The sequence below is a fragment of the Neovison vison genome, chromosome 2 (assembly GCF_020171115.1).
Source record: "Neovison vison isolate M4711 chromosome 2, ASM_NN_V1, whole genome shotgun sequence".
NCBI classification, from domain to species: domain Eukaryota; kingdom Metazoa; phylum Chordata; class Mammalia; order Carnivora; family Mustelidae; genus Neogale; species Neogale vison.
The window spans coordinates 153,519,688-153,546,682 of NC_058092.1; the positions used below are offsets into that span (position 1 = coordinate 153,519,688).

The 26,995-nt window shown below is 46.0% G+C and overlaps 1 protein-coding gene across 2 annotated transcripts in view; it reads left to right on the forward strand.

Moving 5' to 3' along the window:
• PCNX2 (pecanex 2) overlaps positions 1-26,995 on the forward strand; it is a 306,841-nt gene that overhangs the window by 45,595 nt on the left and 234,251 nt on the right. For both annotated transcript variants that reach the window (XM_044239352.1, XM_044239353.1), the window contains exons 8-10: positions 1,725-1,818; positions 14,508-14,643; positions 23,199-23,344. In XM_044239352.1, coding sequence (XP_044095287.1) covers positions 1,725-1,818; positions 14,508-14,643; positions 23,199-23,344 — 376 coding nt within the window. The remainder of the gene's footprint in view (positions 1-1,724; positions 1,819-14,507; positions 14,644-23,198; positions 23,345-26,995) is intronic.

The window sequence follows — 26,995 nt, forward strand, 5'->3', positions numbered from 1 at the left end:
GGCCTTTGCACATAGCAGATCCCCGTGCTAACAATGTGTTATGTGTCCTTCATATCTTAATTCTAAAGACAGTTATTCCGGAAAAAAATTTCCCTGGACTCCCCAGACTTAATCAGGTTCCTATGCTTTTCAGTCTCTGAACACCTTATCCTTCTCTTTCTTTGAGCTTCTGATTATTTATTGACCTATGATTTGATTAATGATGTTGTCCACCTCACAACTGTCAACTTTAGGAAAGCAATGCCTAGCACCTAGTAAATATTTCTTGGATGTATGTTGAACATCTGACCTTGATATATATTTTTAGTGCCTTGTTATAAAAAGGATTTAAAATAGAAAAAGAAAAAAGGAATGAAGGAAGGGAAAAGGAAAAATAAAGAATATTAAGTGGTAAGTTCAAAGTTCTGTAGATAAGGGATATATAGGTTCTTGCTTTTTCAGGATGGGTCTTATGTTTAAGTCACTTATAGATCTGTTAATGTTTGTTATTTTACTCGATAAATGATCCCAGGTTTGGATCATAAACTACTAGGTTACCCTCTCTGCAGAACAGTCATTTAAGGACTGAAGTGCTTTTGCATCTGCAGAAATACAAGGAGTCTTTTGCATTATAAAGAACAACGTTAACACTTCTATCAAAGCCTCCAGGGGGCTGCGATTTGTCCTTATTAATGTATCTTTTGGTGGCAGGAACCTCCAAGTTGAGGTCCAGTCCTTATGTCTCCATTCCAGCTGGTTAATTACACTCCTGTGTCACCTGGAGAAGGTATTCCTAAAACCTCTTCCGGGGGAAACCGCTGACATTTACAAAATGAACTGGTTTTCACACCTCAGTACCCTGAATCTCTTTAGCGGGCTAATTTAACTCTGCAAATTAATTCCATCTCTGGCTTTTCCTCATTACCAGGCTGACACACCAGTCAGCTCGGGCTGCCCCAGGGCTCATCTGAAAATTCCCAGGTGGGGATGGCCTCATGCACACCACCAAGCAAAGCCACACCTGATAAGCCTTTTTATGCACATGATACAAAAACTCCCCAGTTATGGCTCCTGCCGGTCAGACTGACCCATGATGAAACAGCGAACCCAAGAGAATGCAGTGGACCCTTGCACAATAGGGTTTGAACTGGGTGGGTCCGCTTGCAGATGGGGTTTTTTTGGATAAATATAGTGCAAGATTGTAAATGCATTTTCTCTTCCGTATGACTTTCCTACTAACATTTTCTTTTCTCTGGCTCACCTTATTATAAAAAAAAGTAATATATAAAACATACAACATTTAAACTGTGTATGAGTTGACGTCATGTTATGGGTAAGGCTTTTGGTCACCAACAGGCAGGCTGTTTGTAGTTAAGTCTTGGGGGAGTCAAAAGTTATATGTGGATTTTCAACAATGTGGGTGGTCGGTGACTCTAACCCCCAAGTTGTCCCAGGTTCAAATGTATACAAAAGTGAATTAAGAGATAGTGCAAATTAATTGAAGAAAAGCAATTAAGTCTAGGTAACTGAGTCAAGCTTATCTAAGCATGTTATTGGAGAGGTATGTCAAGAAGATTTTCTTAGTTAAGTTATACACCCTGTGGAAAAAAATAGAAAGAATGAACCTAGATTACCCACGATTATTATTAAAACAGTCTAAAATGAGTTCCGTCTGACATGACAAAATTTAAGCTGAAATGATCAGATACCAATAACTGTCTAATATTCTTTGCCGAAATTTTCAGGGGAAATTAGATCCTGTTACTTAAAGTCTGGCAACCAGAGAGAAGGCCCTTTCCAGCACCTGCCGTCGAATCATGATAGTTTCTCTCATGCTCGGTAGGTGGATGTTTGGTTTCAGGTTCCAGAGCTGTCCTGTTGCTGGGGGACATGCAGATTCCTCTGACTGCAAATGAAGTGAGGATCCTGGTGGGGGTGAAGGTGTTAATCCGTCTGTAGGTGTCAAAGCTTTGTGGGTTTCTTATGCGAGAAAGGAAATCTGATGTTTTAGAAAAATAAAGAATAAACTGACCGGTTTTCATAGTAGCTGCGTCCAACAATGAATTAATCTCATAAACATAAAGTAGAATCCTATGCAAACTGTAGCACTCCCTTCAGGGAAGACAGTGTTGCAGCTCGAGAAGAACGCGTTCTTAAATGTGTCCCGAGGAACAGACCAGAAGCGAAGTTAGCGCTCATCTGCACTGGTGAAGGCTGGCTCTCTTGCAGATAGGTGATCTGTGTATTTGTTCTCTTTTTCTTCCTTCAGAATGGTTGGACCAACTTTCTTAATTATTTTAATTAAGTTGATACTAAATTAACTTGGGTATCCGGAACATAGCTGGGTTCATGGCAGCGTTGGGCGAGTCGTAGGTCTTAGCAGTGGCGGACTGAATTCATTGTTCATTCTGGACTTCAATTTACTCTTCCTTCCTTCCTTTCTTTCTTTGAGAGGGTGGGGAGCGCTCCCATGTGCCTGAGCAGTGGAGCTGGGGTGCACGTTGGGAGGAGAGGGGAGGACCCCAAGCAGACTCCCTGCTGAGGGCAGAGCCCGTTGGGGCTCAGTCTCATGACCGTGGGATCATGACCTGAGCCAGAAACAAATGCTTAACTGACAGAGCCACCCAGGTGACCCCAGACTTGAAGATTCTTTGAGGATAATCCGTGAACGTGCCTTTGTTGCTTGCCCTAAGCGAGGAAGTACGTTTCCTGCGTACGTGTCGTTAGACTTGTGTGTGTACTTGTGTATGTACTTGAAGACATAGGGGAGTCCTTTGTGGTGCGATTAGAATGCCTTGGGCCTCACACCTGGAGCGTTCAAAGGGAGTTGCAGGAACCTTGATTCCAGATCCTGTGGTTGATGACCCCTCCCCAAGGTCAAAGTTCCCTCCAGGGGTGTGCCCAGGAAAATGCAGGGGAACCTCACAAGGGCCTTGAAGAAAGTTCGTCTTTGACTTTGCTTTCTGCCCTCCAGCTGGGACGTTGTGTGCCAGCCTTGCAGGGCGTTCCCTCACTGCAGTCCCCGCCGCCGCAGAAGCTGGGGTCGGCTGTTGGGGCAGATCTGATGGGTGCTGCGGGCTGTGGTTCCCCTAGGCCACACGGACGCACCTGGGCCCCGAAACTGAGTCACTCCTGTGGGGGAAGGGCATGATCTCCATCACTCACACGCCTTTCACTCACCCTCTGGCTCCCTCCGGTGCCCACACTCCAGTCAAAATAGACAGAAAACAGAATTCTTCTCCAACCAGAAGTATGGCAAGGCTCCATGCACATGTCCCCCCATGAGGAGAGGGAGGTTTGCCCTCCACACCTCGGCCTCAGCCCGTGGGACATTTCGTGGCAGTGGCTTCATGGATTTAGAGATCTAAGATGGCAGCTTACTGAAGCCAAATACTTAATTCTGTGTGAACACAGCTTTGAAAGCTGTCACATTTTTTTGCAATCCTTGTTGGAAGCTGTAGTGTTTTTAAACTAAATTTAGAACAGTTATCAGGCCCTTATCTATTCCAAGATAAAGTTACAAGACTTTCTTATTTTTATTTTCCTGGACAAATGTACTTCATTTTCCCCCTTGGTAAATACTTTAATTGCATTTGCCAGTAATGCCCGTTAGTATAAGGCCACATATCCAGGGCCTGAAAAGACTAAAAACGTAGCGTGTGCAAATCAGAATCAGAGTGTGTACAGGATTTCCAGGAGGCTCCACCTCCTCAGGCCATCCCTCCTGGGGAACTGCCCTCTGACTCCTGTTCTCCCCCAAGTTCTCCCTTTTTATTAGATTTCCCCGAGGTCCTGTTTTCTTTCATCCCCTCTGCATTTCCTTCCCAGATTCGAGCTCTTTTGTGGCCTGTCGTCCATTACCACAGCAGCCCGGGTTTCAGTTTGCCCCAGTGCATGTCCTCCGAGTTCGAGGGTTTTCTGCCAGGTGAGGCCGGGGCTTCGCACAGGTGCCCGGGGCTGTTGCAGGTCTGTGCTGAGCAGCCCCGAGTAGCCACGTGGAGAGTCTCAGGTCAGCCCTTCCCGAGCTCCGTCTTTTCCCATGCACACCGCAGTGAGAGCCCTTCCTGGCGCACACAGGACAATCCAAGTCAAACAGGTCTCATCACTGTGCGGATTTGGGGTCGTTCAACGGAGGCATCTTGTAGACGTTTCCAAGGGTGCAGTGTCTCTTTCTCTACTGCTTCCCCATTCCTGTGTTTTGATTCCACTGTCAGTCGGACGCGTGCTCTGGTGTCAGAAGATGCCTCCTGTAGCCTCAGGCCCGTGTTTTCTCCTCTCGTTCACGTCCAGTGAGGACACCAGGCTTCTTTCCCGTAAACCCCCGAGGAGTCTCCTTGAGTCTGATGGGTTCTGGCTGGGCCACGTTCCCGGAGCCCAGTCGCCCAGGGCAAGTACGTGACTTGGCTCTATGCTCAGCTGCAGAGCTGGATTGCAGGTTCCACAGAAAAAAATCATGGGGGTGGTTCTGCAGAGGGAAGTTCGGAGTGAGCTGGACAGAGGCAGGTCAGCGAAAACCAACAGATGACTCCGGTGGACTCTGTTCCTGGTAAAATTGTTCTACCAGTTTAGTTACCGATCTTCATTAAAGAGAATGAAGATCAAGTTTTGTAGAAGCAGCTTTGCTCTTCGAGAAAAGCTTTGTATAATGTCCCTCGTTGTCTCTAACATTTCTCATCTGTGAACGTCTTCACAGAGACTTCTTGGCCCACCACCTCGCATGCCAGGTTCTGTCTCTGTCCACCTGCCCTCTCTCCAAGGCAATTTGATAGGACGCTGGTTCTTAAGAGCTCCAGGAAGGAACGGCACCCAGCCCTGCATAGCTTGTCCTTGTCATGCTTCACAGAAAACATGGGATAATATACGTGTTTGCTATCTCGCGGGCAGGCCGGTGTTTGAGAGGATCCATGTTCCCAAGACGGTCTATGCTCTGAAATAGGTTTGTCATTTAGAGGGGACTTGGTTATGGGGTGTTGTGGCAATTCAATGGCTCATTTGGGCATAGGAGATGGACCGTGCTTCCTGCTTAATCCGTGAGAACAAAACTCAAGTCCCTTCACTTAGCAGAATTATAGCATTGAAGCGATTCCCTCGGTGGTTCTGGGAAAGTGGTTAAGGGGCCGCCATCTGTTTAACTCATGCAGGAACGGCTCAGTGCTCTGCAGAGTCAGATGATCTTCGGGATTTAAACTGTTGTCCCACAGGCTTGTGCTGGATATCCCAGCAGTCTCAGAGTCCTCCCCAGATCGGGGGACAGTGAAAGCTATGCCACCCGTCCCCGGAGGCTGGTTGCTTTGGATTCATAATAAGCCTTGGCTTTCATGGCAGTTCATGATAGAATGATGGTTTGGGTATCTTTGACTTTGTTATACGGAGGAAGAACTCTTGTATGTAGGATAGAAGCAAGCAGGCTGTTTCAACGGAGATATTTTATTTTAAAGATTTTATTTATTTGACAGAGAGCGAGAGAGAGGGAACACACGTGGGGCGAGGGGCAGAGGGAGAAGCAGACCCCCCCCGCTGAGCAGGGAGCCCGATGGAGGACTCGATCCTGGGACTCCAAGATCACGACCGAAGCCAAAGGCAGACGCTTAACCGATTGAGCCACCCAGGCGCCCCTCAACTACAGTACTTTAACCCCCATGTTGATGCACCACTGTGTGAGGGGCATGCATGGGAGAGAGCGTTCTCTCTGTCTCTGAGGTAAAGAATGGTGCCAGAGCCGAAGGCAGCTGATCACACACAAGGCCACAGGTTAGGATTTTCCCACCTAGAAGGGCCAGGTCCCTCTCGCCTTGCACCTGTGTTCCGACACACCTCTTCCTGTGTGGTTACGGCCGTTCCTGGCCCTGAAGGAAGCATTTCCCTGCGGGAATTCTGGTCGTGGCGGCCACCACTTGTTAAACATGTGTCAGGTGTGAAGCACTGGGCTGAGTCATCGATTACTGCATCTCACCTACGCGACAGAAAGGAGGACGGCGATATTCGCTCCATATCACAGCCCAGGAAGTAGGACCGTCTAAGAAACATGCTCGGCCTCAGGGGCTGGTTCGTGGCCCCTGGATGCTGAAATCTCCCTCCCTGCTCCTCTCTGCCAGTGGGGGCCACAGACTCAGAGTTCCATGGCTCCCAGGCAGGGAGAATAAGCAGGGGAAGCTGGCCAGTGGCAGGGGTAGGCGTGGTGGCCACGGCGGTCCCTGGGAGGGCATTTATCCTGTCTTCCGGGGCTACTGCTGCTTCTCCTCCGTCTGCCTAGGCTTGATCCAGAAAACCTGGCCCGACCAGATATTCCAGAATTTTCTGCAAGGAGCCCAAATCCACACTTCTGTGTAAAATCTGTTTTGTTTCACATTATCAGTTTTAATTCTTTTTTTGGCAATACCACAGGCCACATGTGACGTGTATGGCTGGCTGTGGCCTGGGGACTCCTGGTTGTCCCTCCCGCTCTGAAGCCCAGGCCTTCATCCCGCACCCTGTGTCCTCCTGGGGAGCCGCCCTTCCCGCAGAAACATGTCCTATGGAGATGCCCTTACGTGGCCCCCAGTGCATGTCTGGGAAGGGGTGCAGTGAGCCCGCTTCTCCACACCCCTGTGTGGCCCGGTGCGTCATGTCTCCGCCCTGCACAGCCCACACAAGCCGACTCTCAGCCCTTCCTCTCTAAGCATCTGCTCTTCCTTGCCTTGAATGCTCTTCTCTGTTCCTGGCGTTTGGAGTAATCATCTCTCAGAGCACAGAGGACACTCTACCTCCTTATGCTTCTTCATCTGATCAGTCTCTACCGCGACAATAAAGCGACTTTTCCAAGCCGCCCTAGAGGGAGACTTACCACATTCCCTCTGGCACTTCATCCATTTGGGTAGGGCTCCCGTCTGCCCCGACGGTAGCTGCCTGGAGAGAAGTGCGCCGTCAGAGCCCGCACGCAGCCCTCTGCAGAGAGGTGTTCCCTAACTACCGAACCGAATCAAATCCAATCACTGCACATGAGGCGTGCAGGCCTGTGGGCGCTCAGGACCGGGCGCGGACCAGCGGGGCAGTTAGGGGAGCCGTCGAGAAACTGAATGGGAGGAGGGGAGTCGACCAAGGGGCCATGAGACTGGTCAGATGGCTCACACTTCGTTCTCCTGGTGGGAGGAGAGCTCTGACCCCTTTGTAGACAGAAACAGTCCCATGAATGTGGCACTGATTATCAAGACAACATCGTCAGATGACGCCGTCCCCTCGCGAAGGTGGGAACGCAGGAGCCAGGAACACTAGTGGCTTGCCTGCTCATTTGGATACAGAATTTGATCTTTTTGTAAGTGGAGAAATGGAACCCCAAAAACCCTCAAACTAAAACTAAAATAACCCACAGAACCCAAACAAACCTGCGAAATGACTGTTTAAACCCTCAGCACATAGAAATCAGAGATCGGATCTGAGATTAGATGTTCCCGTCTTGTATTCCGTTCAGTTGTGAGGCGGTGGCACTCTGCGTCCATGTGGGAAGGGGGCTGTGGTGGGACGGGGGCTGTGGTGGGACATCGGGATCCAGAGTGGCCCGGAGCACACAGGTGAGCGTCAGTCATAGGCGGATCGAGGTTTCGGTTCCTCAACTTCTTGGTTGATGTTGAGCAACTCATTTAACCCTCTTAGGTAAAGAGTGTCCTAATGCATAAATGGAAATAACATAGTAATCACTGCAGTGGCGTTACAAGTTAAATATAATAGACGTTACAGTGCTTTGGACGGTACCCGCCGTAAGGACCTTGTTGTTATCTGCAAACACAAGCGATGGGCCAGGGGCTCACGTTCACTACTGGCCTTGTAGAGCCCAGCATCCTGACTTTACCTGGGTGGAAGCCTTCCCTCTTGGGCTTTTTTGAGTTGCTTTATGAGATTTTCAGGCAGCTAAGGACTTTGCACTCTCTCTGTCACCCCGTCGTACTCCAACATTTGGAACTCTTGTCGTAATTTCAGAGTAGGGGCTTAACGGCATAACTGGCTTCTCATGCCGTTAAATGTCGAGTTCTCCCACAGTAGTAAATACAAACTTTGATTTTGAACTTGGAAGGATTCCTAGTTGCGGCTGTTGCTAAGCCATTCAGCCATGGAAGATATTGGAAAAGCAGTTTTTTCCCTGTGAGGCAACTTCAGTGACTGGGATTGCCTCCAACTAGGCCATTAAACCACCAATTCTTATTATTGGCAAGCTAGCCGGTCCTCTCTGCCATTGTTCAGTTCGGTTGCCGTGTGACAGTTTTATATCCTCGACTCTCAAGCATGAATAGGGAATTGTTTGCAGTGTAACTTCCATCTCTCTTTGGGGATTCCTGGAGGAAACCAGGAGAGGAAACAAATTTCCCTCCTTGCTTTCACTGTCATTGTGGGAACCAGTGCATTTCTCATTAACTGCCAAAGAAACATAAGCAGCATTTTCCAGTTGCACAGTAACTGTCCGTAAGGCCGTTTGGTAACGCTAACAGAGTTCTGCTTCCCCCAGATCCTAGAATGAAGGAGCTATGGCTTTAATGGCAGCATTTGGAATTGCTACTCAAAGAAACTTGCAGAGGATAAATTCATTACCCCGCACATAGGGCTGATTCAGTAGCTCAGAGCCCAAAATGAGCTAATCTACCTAGAAAGCTGTAGTCTACCCAGAAAAATCAAAGTTGATGTAGGCTTTCTGTTTGGAAAGTGTGTCTTGTGTCTAAAGGTTCCTTGCAGACTGGACCTTTGTTTACTTCCTCTGTAGGTCTTACAATTAAAGCTTGATAGTTTCTTTTCTTTGTTCAGCAAAGATTTACGTCTCTTTTGTCTATAAATTCTCCCAAGTAACATAGCAGAGCTTTCTTCTGGGAGAGATATATAACCGTGCTTCAGTATTAATCCGGCTTTTCCCGTGTCATAAACGATTTAATGAAAATGCATACAAAATGCTTATTGTTTGCCCTCCAGTGAAATCTGGTGGGAAGACATAGTATTTATACTTATTTTGAACATCCATTATTCAAAAAGTAGGCACAGTAGTCTGCTGAATGGAAGACTCATTCTGGAGAATACTAGTTTAGATTTTATTTATTTATTTGAGAGAGAGAGGACGTGCCTGTGCACACACGAGTGCAGGGGCAAGGAAAGGGGCGGCGGGGGAGGAGAGGGACAGGCTGACTCTGAGTGGAGCGCTGGGCTCCATCCTGTGACCCTGAGACCAGGGCCTGAGCCTAAGCCAAGGTCTGATGCGTAACTGACTGAACCACCCAGGTGCTACTGGGGCATCCTAGTTTATAGGATTTTGCTGGGGGATTTTTGTACCTCAACTTGTTTTTAATTGAAAACATAGAGTAAGTTGGGCAATAGTGCAGTGATTTATCTGGATTCACTTGCTTTTGGCTTTTATTTGCTTTTGAATCCTTGTAGTACATATCAAAGCAGATATTGTTCTGGTTATAAACTGGGCTTATTTTTGGACTCTGCAGTCTCTAACCCCATTAGTACTATGCTCCAAAGATGGGTCAAAGCTCTGCACTTACTCTCTGTCACCTCTTTAGAATTCTTACTCTTTTGTTGACATTACCAGGCTTTCTGACCCTTATCTCTGTAAAAATTTCCTTTTCTTTGGCATCGGCTCTCAGGAAAGCCCTTTCAAGCCACAATGATATGCCCCTGGTTCCCAAAGAAGTCAAGTAGCAGAAAGTTGTCAAAAATAATCCTCTCTGTTAGAATTCTCCCCCTCCCCCTTTTTCTTTAGTCAGAAGAAATAGTGATCCCTGGTTTGGACTAGCTGAACTAGAGTACAGGGTATTGAAGTTAGTCCATTACGTCTTCAAGATGTGGAAAAAAATGTGAATTCTCCCCATATTGGATATGCTCAGTTCTGTGTCCCGTTCAGGTATAAGTTGAGAAGGGAAACTCTAGTTATAAGTGTTTCAGGGTTTGCATACAGTCTCATTACTATGTTGGCTTGCAAAGTGGAGAGTTATGTGTGTACCACTTTAAATGAAAAAAAAAACCCAAACTTTTGGAGATCTGGGTGCTTTTGATCACACAGTGGCGGGAGTGATCTGGAAGAAACGTCCAGGGCTTGTCTTTGAAGAATTTCTGCCATTCCAAATGTCTGTGCCCTCCGTTACTCACTCTCTAATCCTTCCGCTCTGATTCTTATTTCAGTGTCTTGGACACACGAGAAAGAGATTAAATTTTCATCCAGGCACAGAAGCACAAGGATGGAAGGTTTGCTAGGTTGATTCTGGAAAGACATCTCTTCTGAGGCCCCTTCTCTGCTTCCCTGGGAAGCAGGCCAGCCGCGCCTTGGGCTTCTGTTTTGGTGGCCATACCCCAGACTGCCACACGGTGGCAGCAGACCCCAGCTTGGAGGTCCTGTCCCTGTCTTGCCGCCTGCTTCACTGCACAGGTGAATTTTTACCCTTGAGTTATTTGCAGACTTTAAATCTAGAACCCCTGTTAAAATTCAATAATAGAGGTTATTGTTTTCAAAACATTGTTGCTTTACTTAAATATCCTACATATTGAACATGTTGCTTGCTGTAACTTGCATTTTTAGGATGCCCCCCTGGGCGGTTTGTTCCCGGGGTCCCCCAAGGAAGCCTGAAAAACAAGAGGGACGGACAGAAAGAGAGGCCCTCCTTCTCTAGAGGATGGGCCATAGTTTTGGAGATCTTGGGAAGAAGAAGAATTTCAGGACTTTTTTTCCTCACATTAATGGGAAAATATAGAAGAAGCACATGTATTTTGATTGCTAAATTGTAGAAGCCTAGACGAATGGAATGAAACCTGGTGGGGGGAGGGGTGCAATATGGTGGAACACTGTCACCATCCATCCGAGGCCCAGCTCTGCCCATACGAGAGTCACCGTCCTGGCCCAGACCAGCTTCTAGCTCCTGGTCCCTCTTTATTTCCTTCTAGCGTCTGCTTTTATCTAGCAGTTTCTTTCATTAGCCACTATTTCTGCTCCTGTTCTGAGCTCAGTCCAGTTTCCATGCGATCAGTGCCATCACCCTGAACCAAACAAGTTTACCAGAGATGAACCAGGGAGCGGATAATCAAGACCAAATATGCAAGTGTTGTTCTGCAGTAGTTCCGAGTACATTTTTTTACTACAGGGTTGGAATGTTACTGCTTTAGGGAAGGGATGATCTCTTAAAACCCAGCCCTTTCCCATTACATTTATTAATGCAAGGGGAAATCTCTGGCCTTAAGTTAGTAAAATAGAGACTTTTGATTTTTTATGTATTTATTTTATTTTTATTTTTTAAAAGATTTGTTGGGCGTGGGGAGAGGAGCACAAGCGGGAGGGGTGGAGGGAAAGAGAAAGAATCCCCAGAAGTCTCCATGCAGAGTGCAGAGCCCGACGTGGGGCCGGACCCCACAGCCCCAAGATCACCACCTGAGCCGAAAGCAAGATTCAGAGGCCCAACTAACGGTACCACCCAGGCGCCCCAGACAGAGACTTTTTAGATCACTGTACAGCTCACAGTGCACATCTAGGAAAGGGAAAACAAGAAGCAGGTAGTCTGAGAAGAGCTGTCTAAGACAGACAGGCGTTCTGTAAAGGCTGGTGGGCAGACTTGTGTCTACTGCATGATTTTTGTGACATCACCGCCTCGTTGGTTCTTGAGTGGGCCAGCTGGTGCGTGGAGATTACAGCCGTATCAGGACCTCAAGAACATCTAAGGACAGGGGGACTCTCTTCTGGTTGAGCAGTGCTGACTGTAACCTTGAACCATCTCCTGTTGGCCAAGTAGGAAGCCACTGCAGGCTTTCTGATTCTGAACTACTGGTCCTGAAACTAGGGCAAAGCTAGGCTTTCTTAATATCATCATACTTTGTTTTGAATACGCAACTTTCATGAAAGAGGTTAATTAAGTGAGAACTTAAAAAGCTAACTTAATAAGCTGAAGTTTGGGTCTCTTTTTATAAAATAAAGAGGATTAAGTGTGAGTTGAGTGCGTGACACTGTCTCCTCATTGAGACAACAAGAATTCATGTGTGTGTGTATGAAAAGCATCGGGATCATTTGCTATTTCATATGAAAATAAACAAAGTTGGGTCCTATGTCAATAGAAGGAAATAAAACAGTAAGGTAAGGTTGTTAATTGTCTGCTATAGGGGAGACACCGTTTAGTGGTTACGTACCCCGTCTCATTGGATTCGTATGACCCCTAAGCAGGAGATATCATCCTTGTTTTCCAGGTGAGGATTTGAGCTAACAAATGTTTATAGTCACAGTGATTAGGAGAGCAATATTTCAAGCCATGTTTTGTTTCATTCTAGAACTTACCCAAAAGATTTTGAAAAGAAACCAAACCCTAGATTTTTACATGGGACTTTTAAATAGCCTCAATAAGAAAATAAGGTTATTTATTGTTATTATTATTTTACTATCAGACACATGCTAAGTAATACACAGATGGTAACTGGGGGGTGTTAACACCTCCTTCCTGTCATGTTTCCTGGCAGGAAGCACCTGCGGGGGGATGGGGGAGGCTGGCTCTGACAGCTGTCTGTTACACCTCGCACAATAGCCACTTCTCGGTTTATTTTGGTTGGCAGTAGAGGGCGCTATTCACTTTCCAGATCTTTCTCACAGATGCACACATTGCCAGCCCACGCCTGCCGGGTTCTAGCCATCCCTTACATTGCTGACATGACGTCAGACTGATCTTTTGGTTTTAGTGACGTGCTCGAATTGGCCGAGATGCAGATTTCACTAAATCTGATCAGGCACTTTCAGCCCTATTATATTTAGTGATGGAACAACAGAATTACAGGACGCCGTGGTTTCTGTACAAAGCAAAAAAGTTTGAATGAGCCATTGCCTTTATAAATCTGACGGGTTCTTTTTTCTGTTAGTAAAAGATGTCACACCCAGACCACAGAGAGGAAGCAAAGGCATTGTCGGTGGGACAGTCGGCCAGATAACGGAAGGACAGGATTCTTAAGTTTGCAAACTCCACGTACTTCTTGATTTGCTTCCTAAATCCTGTATTTGATACACGAGGTTTCCTGAATGGTTCTTTACAGGGACGCCTTTACCAAACGGATCATCAAATGGTCATGAATTGTGTCTGAAAAATGTAGAGAAGTGTGTATGTGCACATGTGTGTGCGTACAGTGGGACTATTTTAAACACTGTTCTGATGGGATAAATATTTATGTGCTTGTGAATGCAGCCATAAGGAGTGAAGAGTAAGAAAGATCCAAAAACCTGTCAGAGACTTTATAATGAAATGTGAGGTGGAAATCAGAAAGGCATATGTTAGTGTAGCACCTACGTTCTTGAGGTAGTTCCCCGCTGTAAGTTTCATAAGACCCCAAATCACAGTAGGTTAGACAGGAAGTCCAAAGATATCATCAGTGGAGCTTAGTGAATTCAGACACTCAATATTGTCATCAGGAAATGAGTTTTCTTGGCTCTGCTGTCCTCAGGCTTTTTCCTCATGCTGACAGTGTGGCTGCCGCAGCCCTGAATGTTTCTTACTCATGTAGCATGTAAAGTCTGGGAATAAGAGTGTCTCACTTTTGTGATCTTCTAAGAAATAGAAAAACTTATACACGGGCTCCCTGATATGCTCAGCCACCTCCCCTTTGTGCCACAGTGGCCTTTTAGGATACGTTCTCCCTCCTCGAATCTAGGCACTGGTCCAGGGTAAATGGGGTTAGAGTGATGCCCATAAAATGACCAGGGTTGATCCCCAGGACTAGAGAGGGACCTAGTCTCTCTTCAGAATCCATAGTCTTGGATGAGTGAATAAAATTGGAGCTATGTTAGCAGGAATTCCACTAGAAATGACTGTAGGGTAGGCAGTCAGGATTGCCCCCTCAAGGCGATCGGCACCCTGCTAGAGAAGCGGGTGGAGAAGTGTGTCCTGGTTTTTGCTTTCTGAGCCAAAGGAAAGATGCCAGGCTTGAGATTTGTGGAAGAGTTTTATTAATTTACATCCTGTCAACCTAAATGTGATTAAAGACAATAAAACTATTTAATATAGATTACAACTAATTTAGTGGTGTCCTCTTTTCCAATTACCTGGGGCATTTCTTGTACCCCCTGTGCACCTTCTTTGCTTTGGGGGGCGTGAAGAGGGAATGGAGTGTGCTGGGGGTTGGGGGAGGTAACAGAGATGCTAGATAGTCAGCATGTCCTCCTGATCACTGTCTTTGAATTATCCAGGCTACTGTTTACTGTTTTCACAGACTAGGAAGCTAGAAACCGTTGCTTCCACCTCCCCATCCATGAACTATGTAGAAAATTAAGGTCATCATTTCTAGAACACCAGGGATCTACCTACCCGCCCCCATACGCGGCAACTCTGGGCAGCCTGAGTAACTTGAATGTGTGCAGGATGATCGTCCTTCTGCCCGCAGAGAGCATCGCAGCAAAATGTCAGCCTTTCCCTGGGCATGTAAGGGGGTAATGGTTGTAGAAGGCTTAGCCGCTCCTTGCAGTGGGGATCCCCAGTGTCCTTGTGTTTGTGGGTAATGAGCATATGACTCCCCCGCTCCCATGTAACCAGAGCTTGTCTTTTGCCGCTCCCCAGAGAGATGCAGATCAGCTCGTCCAGCACCACCACATCCGAGAGTCAGGACCCTTCTTCTGGGGACCCAGCGGTCAGTGCACTTCAACAACAGCTGCTACTCATGGTGGCACGGAGGACCCAGTCCGAAACCCCACGGGTACGTTCCGGCCGCACTGGGAAGGTTCCAGAATCTGGGGTCTTGAAACTGGTTTTGAATCAGTCAGGTCCTACCATGAAGTCCACGCTGTGGCTGGGTTGTGGCTATCTCACTGCACAGTAGCCTACGGGATGAACGCGGGAAAGACGCCGTTTAAGTGACCGGTATCTTTCGTCGACATGAACAGGATTGTCATTGTTTTACTGCTCTTCCAAGCACGTTAGAAATTCACGACATCGTTCTTGGGTTGCCAAGATGCAGGGATCCCATAAGGGCTTCCTTGGTTGGGATGCCTTTTGCTCACCATGGTTGGAAAATAGTCTGGATTTTTCTTTATTAATTTATGACAACCTTCTATACTAAACATTCAGAGATTCTGAAAGAGAATCTTGACGTGAAGAGAGATTTCGTTCTTAGAGGAAATGGCACTATCATCAGGGGGCTTAGAAGATGAAGGCTTCCATTATACTATCAAGAGGTGACTTACTGATACTCATTCATTTACTCAGCCACCTTTATGAGGATGACTCTGGGAGAGGCAGAGCAAACGCTTCAAGACACAACACATATGAGTCCCACTGTGAAGAAACAAATTAAAAACACAGATTTGAAAAGGAAACCATCAGAAAATGGACAATGACCAAAGTAATTAGGATGAACAATAATGGAGATCAAATAATATGTTATTTAAAAGAACTTGGAACTCAGGCTTAGGACTTGGAGCATGAACCTCATAGGAAATCTTGGAGGTTAGGTATGATTTTCCCTTAGACTTACCATCTAAGGAAACCAGTGCAGAAGGCCCTGGTGTTGGGACATTGGCCGGACTCATCCCAGCCCAACGTTCCTTTCACTTTGTCCTTTGGTCACTATTGAGATTTCCAGCTCTGCTCACCTCTCCCCAGCAGCTTCCTCCATGATGTCTCATGAGCCCACGTCTGAAAACCAAACAAAACCAAACCCTTTCAACTCCCCCTTCCCAGCATTGGGCTTGACAGGCCTCCTACCTATACTGTATCCTCTTCACTCCTCTACCTCTCCTGCAGGAGCTTTTCCAGGGAGCTCTACACTTCTGCCCTCGACAGGAGGCCTACAACTTAAACCCACCTGTGTGCATTCTGAGGGTAGGCCTGGTCACTTGCTCTCCTCCGCATAACAGGCCGTCCTTTATATTTTAGCTTTTATTAGGTACAGCTCATGCTCCAAGTCCCAAGTCTGACTTAAGATCCTTTTAAGTAACATATTATTTGATCTCCATTATTGCTCATCTTAATTACTTTGGTCATTGTCCATTTTTCTGATGGTTTCCTTTTCAAATTTGTGTTTTTAACTTGTTTCTTCACAGTGGGACCCATACGTGTTGTTCTATTTAGCTGTGCAGGTGGCTTCGGCCTTAACTGTGAGCACTACTATCTGAGCCCTGGGTTCTGCCGGGTTCCCCTAAACGAGACTGCAGAAGGAAAGCAGGCTTCAGCATCCCACGCTCCTCCTCCCAGAGCAGGGCCTCAGGGAAGGTGACCTGACCTCTCAGAGGCTCAGTTCACCACATTTTAAATTGGGATAATAGCATTTATGAGGAAGAGATCTTGTAAGGTTATAAGGATTAGAGATCATATATGGCAAAATTATGCCATAGAATCAGTGATAATTACTAACATCATCAAAAAAAATTTTCTTAAAGAAAGAGAGAATGTTTGAGTGGGGAGAGGGTAAGGACAGAGAGACAGAGGAACAGAGATGATCTCAGGCAGGCTCCATGCCCAGCAAAGGGCCCAACTCGGGACTCCCATCTCACAACCTTAAGAGCATGACCTGAAGTCATGATCTCAGGGTCCTGGGATCGAGTCCCGCATCGGGCTCTCTGCTCAGCAGGGAGCCTGCTTCTCTCTCTCTCTCTGCCTGCCTCTCCGTCTACTTGTGATTTCTCGCTGTCAAATAAATAAATAAATAAAATCTTAAAAAAAAAAAAAAAAAAGAGCATGACCTGAAGGGGCACCTGGGTGGCTCAGTGGGTTAAAGCCTCTGCCTTCAGCTCGGGTCATGATCTCAGCATCCTGGAATCGAGCCCCGCATCGGGCTCTCTCCTCAGCAGGGAGCCTGCTTCCCCCTCTCTCTCTGCCAGTCTCTCTGCCTACTTGTGATTTCTCTGTGTGTGTCAAATAAATAAAATCTAACAAAAAAAAAATCACGTCCTCAATAAGTCAAGAGTTGGATGCTTAACTGATTGAGCAACCCAGTTGCCCCCAAATTCTTACGAGTTATATGGAAGCTCTTGAAGGTACCGTTATTTTGAATGGTAGAACTTTCAGATAGCTTAGGGGAGAGGGATGGACCTTCACGTTCTTAAATATTTTAATATTACCAAAAACCATTTCTGAAATGTACCCCCCCACACACACACCTTCTTAAGCTGAATATGCTAATCATCATTTCAATTGTTGCAGTTAATTCAGATTCATGGAAGGAACCTTGCATATCATGCTATAAATACAGATCCTTACGGGGAGTGTGACCAATGCATTTATCTCATCTCTTCAAAAGAACTCGTGTTCCCCTTATGCCCTGTCACTATGTTTGCTAATCTCTCTCTTTTTTTTTAAAATACTTTTTATTTATTTGACAGACAGAGATCACAAGTAGGCAGAGGGGCAGGCAGAGAGAGAGGAGGAAGCAGGCTCCCCGCTGAGCAGAGAGGCTGATGCGGAGCTCGATCCCAGGACCCTGAGATCATGACCTGAGCCGAAGGCAGAGGCTTTAACCCACTGAGCCACTCAGGCGCCCCGCTAATCTCTTTTTTGAAATAGTAGAATGAAATGTGTGAGCCTGTAGCCCACTGGGCAGTGTGACAGGGTGGTTCTTCGCTCAGGCTTAATTAGTGAATCAGAAACCGAAAGAAATTTTTGGCCAGTGTGTCTATGCATTCACATAAATTAGAGACTCAGTCTCCATCGTGAGCCCTACCCTGGCCAGGCCTGTCTTTGCTGAGGCTCAGGAGCTCTGCTAGCCCCCTTACTCCCAACTCCCTCCAGGGTTATTGAACACGCCCACTCCCATGGCTCACTCCTCTCTCCTTCTCTAGACACGCGGGCACCGATAGGCTTCACTTATGTGTGTTGTGTGTGTTTGTCACCATGTCATCATGTCACCATGGCTAGATTGCTTGTCTGCCCCCCAAGACTTGTCAAACCCCTTTAAGCTACAAACTCTTTCTTGTTATCCTTTGAATTCTCAGCGGACAGTACTCACAGGATCTGGCTTAGGTAATCTGTGCAACAAGTATTTGTTGGATGGGCAAGGAAATGAACGACTGAAATGATGAGAAAAATTTCAATTTGGAATTTGTACCAGAAAACAGGCCATGAATAATTGCTATAATCCACGGAAACATTTAGCTCTGAGGTTCCTTGTTAGCCAAGGCGAAAAGTGAAACTCCATGAACCTGATTTTCTCGTCCAGGAAAGTTAAGTTATGGGCTGATTTGTACCTCAGAATGGGGCTGTATTTGGAGAGAGGATCTTTAAAGAGGTAATTAAGTTCAAAAGAGGTTATTAGGGTAGGCCCTAATCCAGTAGGGCTGGTATCCCTCTAAGAAGAGGGGAATCCAGGCGCAGATCCACACGGGGAAAAGACCACGTGAGGACACAGAGAAGACAGCCATTGACAGGCAAAGGAGAAAGGCCTTGGAAGACTCAGACTTCCACCTTCAGAACATTCCGCTGTGTCAGCCCGCCCACTCCGAAACTAATGGAGAAGTCAAATCATTTTTCTTGCCTTAAGTTCTGAGATTTTTTTAAACAAAGATTTTTATTTAAGGGGCAAAAATAACACAGTTTACTAGAATCTTTAATAAGTTTGCAAACACTATAGATGTGAATATTCGTGTGATTTTGTTTTCATGCGGACCTTCCCTAACAGCAAAGGGTATAACATTAAACCTCAACTTAAGGCCAGTATTTTTCTTATAATTCCGAAGAATGCTGTTATCTTTGCTGCTGCTTACCCTTGACCTATTTTTCCATCCGACCCAAATTCCCACCTCAGAAAGCAGTAAACTGTGGTAGCCCTGGCACTCTTTGTCTATGGGACATAAAGGAAAAAGTTCCCCTTTGTTGGGGGAGGTTTATCATAAGCCACATAAATTCCTTGTCATTAACAGAAGATGGTCTTCTGGCTGACATGACAGTTTCCGCTCCGGTCTCTTTCATATTGGAATAGAATCCCAGACACAAGCAGCACTTACCGTCTCAGCTTTCCTGCAGGGCTACAGCCAGTCCATCCTGTATACGACCGTCCTGGATCCTGCCTTTGTGATGGAGCAGCTGTCCCTTAAAATGCCATTTGCATTGATATTTTATAATCTGAAGAATAACTTCATGTTCCGTAGCTGAGTGAGAGCACTAGCATCTTGGAACAAAGGTGGTAAAATGGGCCTCCCCGGAGAGCTCTGCCGTGGTGTCCTGTGAAGCCCCTGATGCAAGCCAGGCTTTCTGACCCCGGCGACTTCCACTGAATTGAGAAAAAGTCGGCCCGAGTCTAACCTTCCACTGTCAAAGTCGAGGAGAAGCTACGCAACCTTTCAAAGGTGGCACCTTTCCCACCTTCACGGCAGCTCTTCTCTACTGTCCTCATCCCTTGTCTGGTCTTGGCCCTCCTTACCAGTCTCCTGAGCCTTATGTGTGTCAGCCTACAGGAAATTACAGCCCATCTTAAAGCTTTTTTGCAGAAGTACAGAGCCCAAGCAGACGGGTGAAAGTAGAGGTTAGAATGATCGAGCCCTTCCACGTCTGGGTGTACATCCACAAGAACGTAAAGCGGAGATCCACAGACATGGCTCCAGAAGAATCCAGCAGATGTCTACATGCCCACGGTCGTCGCAGCGTTACGTGCAGTATCCAAGGGGTAGGAGCAACCCAGCATCCACAGACCGGTGAATGCGGGGACAGAACGGGGGTCGTCCTCAGAGTCGGGTATTCAGCCTTAAAAAGGAAGGACGTGTGACACCTGCTGTAGCATGGGTGAACCTTGAGGCCATTATGCCAAATGAGATAGGCCAGCCACAAAAAGACAAACACTCTGTGATTCCACTTATGGAGGATCCTAGATTCATCAAAACACAGAGACAGAAGGTAGAGAGGTGGTTGCCAGGGGCTGGGGACAGAAGGGAGAGTTAGTACTTCCTGGAGACCGAGTTTCAGTTTGGGAAGGTGAAGATGTTCTGGAGATCTGGAGTACAACAGTATGGATACGGTTAACGGTACTGAACTGTGCACTGATGAGCGGTTAAGATGGTAAATTCTGTGTTGTTTTTTTAAGCACAGTGGCAAAAAAAAAAAAAATACAGGTTAGACATAGAAGATCTGCAGAGGGCTGGGGCACCTAGAAAAGTCTCACCGATAGTAGCAAGAAGCGACAAGCAATGGCCAACAGCAAAGAGGAACCTGGGGGCTGTGTCTTTTTTTTTTTTTTTTTTTTAGTTCAGTTTAGTTAACTTATACTGTATTGTTTTGTTAGTGTCAGGGGCAGAATTTAGTGATTCATCAGTTGAATAGAACACCCAATGCTCATTAGATCACGCGCCCTCCTTCATACCCACCTTCCAGTTACCCCCTCCCCTCACCCACCTCCCCTCCAGGAACCCTCAGTTTGTTTCCTATAGTTAAGAGTCTCTTATGGTTTGTCTCCCTCTCTGGTTTCATCTTGTTTTATTTTTCCCTTCCTTCCCTTATGTTCATCTGTTTTATTTCTTAAACTCCACTTATGAATGAAATCCATGATAATTGTCTTTCTCTGACTTATTTCACTTAGCATAATATCCTCTAGGTCCATCCACATCATTGCGAATGGCAAGATTTCATTATTTTTTATGGCTGAGTAATACGCCATTGTGTGTGTGTGTGTGAGTGTGTGTGTGTGTGTGTGTGTGTACCACATCTTCTTTATCTGTCAGTGGATACCTGGGTTCTTTCCATAGTTTGGCTGTTGTGGACATTATTGCTATAAATATTGGGGTGCATGTGGGGGGCTTCATTTTTAATGGCCTCTGTGCCCAGAGAATGACAGAAAGAGCACCGTGTGGGAAGTCTAACAGGAGTCTCTCCACTTAATCTGTGACTTCGAGAAGCCACATCTTCTTCTTAGGATGAGTTAACCGCACTCAGTCAACGCCATCCCCACTAAGGAGCTGCCCAGAGCTTCCTGCTTCACACCTCGGGGTGGCTCTGCAGCCCTTCTCCACGGTGGATCACCTGGGTGGTCCAAACACCTCACACAAAGAATTCATTTTAAAATGGTGCCAGGCTGGTGTGGTATTCTAATGCCTAGCAGAGACAAAGGTTAAGTTTTAAACTGGAAGAACAGAGCTTCAATATTGCTGTCAAAGAATTCCTACTCATAAGGATCCAAGGAAAAATGAATAGTTGTAAAATACACCAGAAACAAGAGCCAGCAATGCCAAACAGAAAGCAGAATCGGACTCTCAAAGGATTTAGAAACGATAATGATTAGATTCCGAATATGGACTCAGTATGTCTTAGAGATAAAAGAAGAGGTTGAAAGTCTGAGTAAGAAGCAAAAGGCCATGTAATGACCGAGCAGATCTGATAAGAGCACTAGATACTAGAAATGAGCAGTATAATAATAAAAATAAAACTTGGAGGATTCAACAGATTTGATACATAAGAGCATCCAAAGCTTCCATAACCGTTGGGCTTTATGTAAAACAGAAGCGAAGAGAGGATGATAAACACAACATTCAGGACAGTGATGGTCCTGTGAGGGAAGAGGGAAGGGGATGGGACCAAGCGGTGGCCCACAGGGAATTTCTATGCTAACGGCAATGTTTTTTTTTCTTATACTGGGTGAGAGCCACACAGCTAGCTCTGAATTAACTTTTTTTTTTTCTTAAAATACCCTACGTACATTTAAAAGATGTGTATTTGCATTCACTCCATGTTTAAACAATGATGTATTTTTAAAAAGCATGGTATCTAGGGGCGCCTGGGTGGCTCAGTGGGTTAAAGCCTCTACCTTCGGCTCAGGTCATGATCCCAGGGTCCTGGGATTGAGCCCTACATCAGGCTTTCTGCTCCGCAGGGACTCTGCTTCCCTTCCTCTCTCTTTCTGCCTGCCTCTCTGCCTACTTGTGATCTCTGTCTGTCAAATAAATAAATAACATCTTTAAAAAAAAAAAAGCATGACATCTAGTGTTATTCAGTGTAGGGAACAATATCTCAAGGTACCCCAGAGTCGGGCTTTCACTGGTGATACGGCAGGATGAGCACTGAGTGTACCTGAGCTTGACGGTGAGAAGGTATGCAGGTGTGTCCGGTACCTTCTATTTAACAGCACAAGAAGGGAAAACCGGATATTTTTTGAAGATGGATATGACAGAGGTCAACATTAAATTCATTAGATTTGGAGAGCCTGATCTTTGGTTTTCTGAGAAGTCCAGCAATATGGAACATTTTGGTTCCTCATTGGTAATGAATAAATGAGACAACTATGAACTGATATTTAATTGCAAATGTAGTCCCTGGAAATGCCATTGTAACAGGCTGCTTTCATGGCTTATGTTTTAGAGATGGTATCAAGCAGTGGCTGGTTTGGAGTCTGTGTGACTGTTAGATGTCCAAGGGATGTTTTTATTTATTTATTTATTTATTTATTTATTTGTCAGAGAGAGAGAGAGCGAGCACAGGCAGGCAGAGTGGCAGCAGAGGCAGAGGGAGAAGCAGGCTCCCTGCTGAGCAAGGAGCCCGATGTGGGACTCGATCCCAGGACGCTGGGATCATGACCTGAGCTGAAGGCAGCCGCTTAAGCAAGCCACCCAGACGTCCCAAGGGATGTTTTCTTACTGGCAGTAGGATGCCACGGGGTGTGTCTGTCATATTCTCCCTGATATTCCCATCCCCAGCCTTGTTTCAGGCTCCTAAGAGTTACTCATTTTGTATGTTTGATATACCGTGAAGACTGTGTTTTGTTTTGTTTCATTTTGAAAATTAAGTTCTTCTCCATAAGATTAAAGCCATCCTGAGATGAATTTGGGGCTAACACATTTTAAACCTGGTTTTAAACTTTCCCATTTGTTTTATTGGTTTAGATTTTTTTCTGTAGATATCTTGGTGTTTCATATCTTCGGTCTCACCAACAACCTAGAAAACTGGCAATGAAAACCTTTTTACTCTTAATAAAATTTAAATATTTATTTCAACATTCTATTAAATAACACGCCTTTCAAAAATTAAGGCATTTCAGATCTTTTGTTGAATCCTGATCTTTTAAGAGAATTATTTTCTCGGCCTTAATTAACAGCGGGGTTTTGATAGGAGTAGCATAAATTTAATGGTACCTTATAACGGAATGGAAGTGTCTTGGTAAGAAAGGCTCTTGCTGATCCTCACCTTTCTCTGAGAGTACCCATTTTTATGACGTGTGCTGGTTTACATTTCAGAATCGGAACATCTGCTTTTTGTACTTTTGTTATCACGAGGTCTATTTATGACCATACCATGTCGGTATGAAACGCTTTCTCTGTTGTTTCTTTTGGTACCTGAAAGCATCTGAGTCAGGATCTGGAAGACGCGTCATGTTCTTCGGCACAAGGAAAATTCAACCGAGAGCAGTTTTACAAGTTTATCATTTTCCCTGGCAAGTGGATTAAAGTCTGGTACGATCGACTTACCTTGTTGGCGTTACTGGACCGGTAAGCCCGCCAAGCACACAAATGCATGGATGAAAGACACAGTGGGGGCACACAAGGGCCCTCGCGTGCTTGTAAAAAGAAATTGCCACTTGCTAACGTTCTCTGGAATGTTTTCAAGATGCATACCTTTTTGCTGCAAACCCAAAGGCGAAGTGGTGAGATCCTGACTGTTGGAGACAGTGGGAGATAAGAGAATTGGGGAACACGCTTTAGACTTGAGGTTAGCTCTGGGGACGGGGTCATGCCTTGGTGTCCTCATGGCTTCCCACATTTTTGTAGGAAGGCTTGAGGTTCCATGGGTCGCCTGGCCCCTGGGATGTGGGCAGGGGGAGATGAGGGCCAATGAAGAGATACACCAGTTGCAATGTTAATGTTTCCTTTTAAACACTTTTAACTCTTTCTTGCCTCTTCTTTGCATTGATCCTCAAGATGAAATGTGGGGTTGGAGTTGTGTCAGTGCACAGGGAGGGAGACGGGAGAGGGTCCAGTTTGTTGAGGCACGGGTGGATCTGGGGCCAGGTCAGAGCCTTCCTGTGTCTGCCTCTGCCTCGCCCCCGCTGATCTCATGATATACAGAGATCAGGATTTTGATTCTCAGGCACCACACAGTTCTGATGGGAAAGGTGGTTTGAAAATTCAAGATGTCTTTACTGATGCCATCATCAGCAAATGCAGAGTCTCACAGTTAAATGCCAGCCAGTGGGAGCCGTGGGAAGGCTGGTCCCCTGCCTTGCTGTAGCTGGTCCCCCAGTGACTTCCTGTTATAGTAATGTCTTAAGTGGTGTGATCACAGACTAAAAAACTACAGTCATGCAAAATTACAATAGTAAATTTCAGGATCCACAAGCCAGGGAACAGAGTTATAATGGTTTTTCTCACAATGCTATGTCACCCCAGGGGCGCACATTTAAGATGAACGTTTAAACATAACTGAAATAGTCCAAGATAATGCATCCTGTTAGATGAGGCAGGGTTTTTTTCCCCCTGAAATATTAGTTTTATTTTCTGTCAAAAAGGATCTCTTGACAGTTGGATTCCCTTGTGTTAACCCTTCATATTAGAAACAAATATTCTATAAATTTCTAGGTGGGTTATTTAAATCCGCTCAGTGACAACAGATTAACTGGAAATTTAATTAAGATCTTAAAAAGGTTAATGAAGATTATTGCAGTTTTTAAAAGTTTATAGTTTTATAGTTTTAATCCCTTCTGTGGCAGGTCACAGTGGGTTAGAAGGCAGTGTTCAAGGATGTGTAGCGATAGTACTGCTCCCTTACTTGTGGGCCCTCGTGGGTCCCTCGTGGGTCCCTCAGCTGGTGTGGGGAGACCCTGGGAATCAGGCCTAGTACCCACCACTGACTAGTGCTGTGATCTAAGGATCGGTGTGAAACCTCCCTGTGCCTCAGTCTCCGGTCTGTTAAATGGGGATAATCTGTATACAGAGAGATTTCAAGGGTTAAATCAAGTTAGCCATACAAAGTGTTCTTTAAGTATTAGTTGCTGTTATTGTTAGTATGACTTGGAATGTGTCCCAGAACCCAGAAAGAAGAAAAATAAATAAAAATACAATGAAATTAAGGTAGCTAAAGGAGATTTTGTCAAGTCCAGATACTAAAATTTAGGCCCTTCCTTCATGGGAGAAGTCTCCCTATCTTCAGAGCCCACATAAGCCCACTTTCGGGCATCTCGTAGCACATGAGGGGAGCTGGTTTTCCAGCTCGTGGCCAATTGAGAGGGAAAATAAGACAGCATGAACCCCGAGACAACAGTGAGGACGGAGGAAGAAAAACCTAAACACTAACCTAGAAAAACCCAGCAGCGTGAGACCATTGCAAGGAGTGTTCTCCTCGAACAGGACTGTGGATCAGAATCACTTGGGAGCTTTGTACAAGTACAGACCCCCGGCATGTGAAATCAGCCCTTCAGCCTGGCCTTGAGTACAAGGTAAGGCTGTATTAAGGCACACCTCCCTAGTTCGCCTCCTTAGTTAGGACAGGGATGGTCTGAAAGGTCTGTTTAAGAGAGCAGGAGTTTACACAATAAATTTCACGTTTTTTACTCCGATTGTGAAATTTCAAAAGGCATACATAAATTACCTTTGGTGTTCATCGGGGGACATTGTATTTAAAGCTCCACAAGGATTAATGAACTCAAACTGCCACATTAAAGTTTATGAAGGAAATAAATGCATAAGAAAAAACAAACGGAAAGGATCGGGCAAGAAGTAGAAGAAATTGGTGAATTATAAGCACTGAAATTGAACTATTCGTTGCTATAAACTCCCATAGCTTAAGGCCTGCTGCTTGGTAATTTTCAACTTTACTCTGGAATTCAGGCTGATCTTCCTTAAAAATATTTCCTTTTCTGATCTTACCTTCATGGTTCTTAAAATTGAAGCCTTTCCTGTTTGTTTTCGGTTCAGCATTCATTCCGCTCATATATTTTTGGACTTGTCCTCATTCTCCTTTTTAAAAGGAGAATGACTTTTTCTCTCTTTTTAAAAAACGATCTATTTATTCATTTTAGAAGGTGAGACAGCACGCGGTGGGGAGGACCAGAGAGGGAGAAAGAGAATCTCAGGCAGACTCCCCACTAAGCACAGGGCTTGATCCCAGGACCCTGAGATCACGACCTGAGCCGAAATCAAGAGTCGGACGCTTAACCGACTGAGCCACCCAGGCACCCTCCATCATTTTCTCTTACTTTTTATTTTGCTATTATCCCATCTTGCAAAACACTCAGGTTTTACTTCCATTTATCTTGTTTTCTGGGTTGGCATCTAAAAGAGAAAGCTGCGCATCCGGACGTCATTTCATTCATTCTTTCATTCATTCGTCAGATTAAAACGCCGCCGACACCAGGCACCTGCCCCGTGCATGGCTCTGCCCTGGGCACTGGGTACACGGCCCTACCCTCCTGGAGCTTGAATTCTGCCGTGTGAGGTAGGCTGGAGTAGACTGGAGTAGGTGCCATGAAAGACACACACAGGGCCTGAGGTAGAGGAAACTGGGGGAGAAGGGACACTCCTGTCACAACAGGGGCTTGCAGAAGCCTTTTCTGAGGCGAAGCAGGCAGACGGAGATAGAAACGAGAGAAAGAGTCAGCCGCGTGACAAGCGGCGGGAAGAGCCTTCCTGCTTCTCACATGATCTCGTGGCCATTGTCGTCACTTTGAGAACATGCTCTCATCTCTCCCATCCGTAGAAGTCCTTCCGGCCCACTCTCCCACAGCCCACCATCTGGTTTCTCCGCGCTCTTTTGCAGCAGAACTCCGGGGAGAGCTGGCTTGCGGCCTCTGTCTCCCATTCTCTTATAAGCCCATTCCATTCACTCCCCGAACCCACCCCAAGCCTGCCCTGGTCAAGGTCACCGTCGACCTGACCGTTCAGCCGTCATTGCCCTAGACCATCTGCAGCCTCTGACAGAGTCGGCTCTCCTCCTTGGCAGGCTTTTCCTCTCCTGGCTTTGCGGACCCAGCCCTCTCTTGGTTTCCTTCCGTCTTGCTGGTTGCTCCTTCATACCACAGTCACCTTGGCAGGTAACCTCTCCCTCCCGGCCCCCTCATGTTGGAGTCCCCAGGTGCTGTACACCTGAGAAGTCCCTTCTTGGTGGGGCGTAGTCTGCCCTTCCTGCTGAAAATCACAACAGTTCCC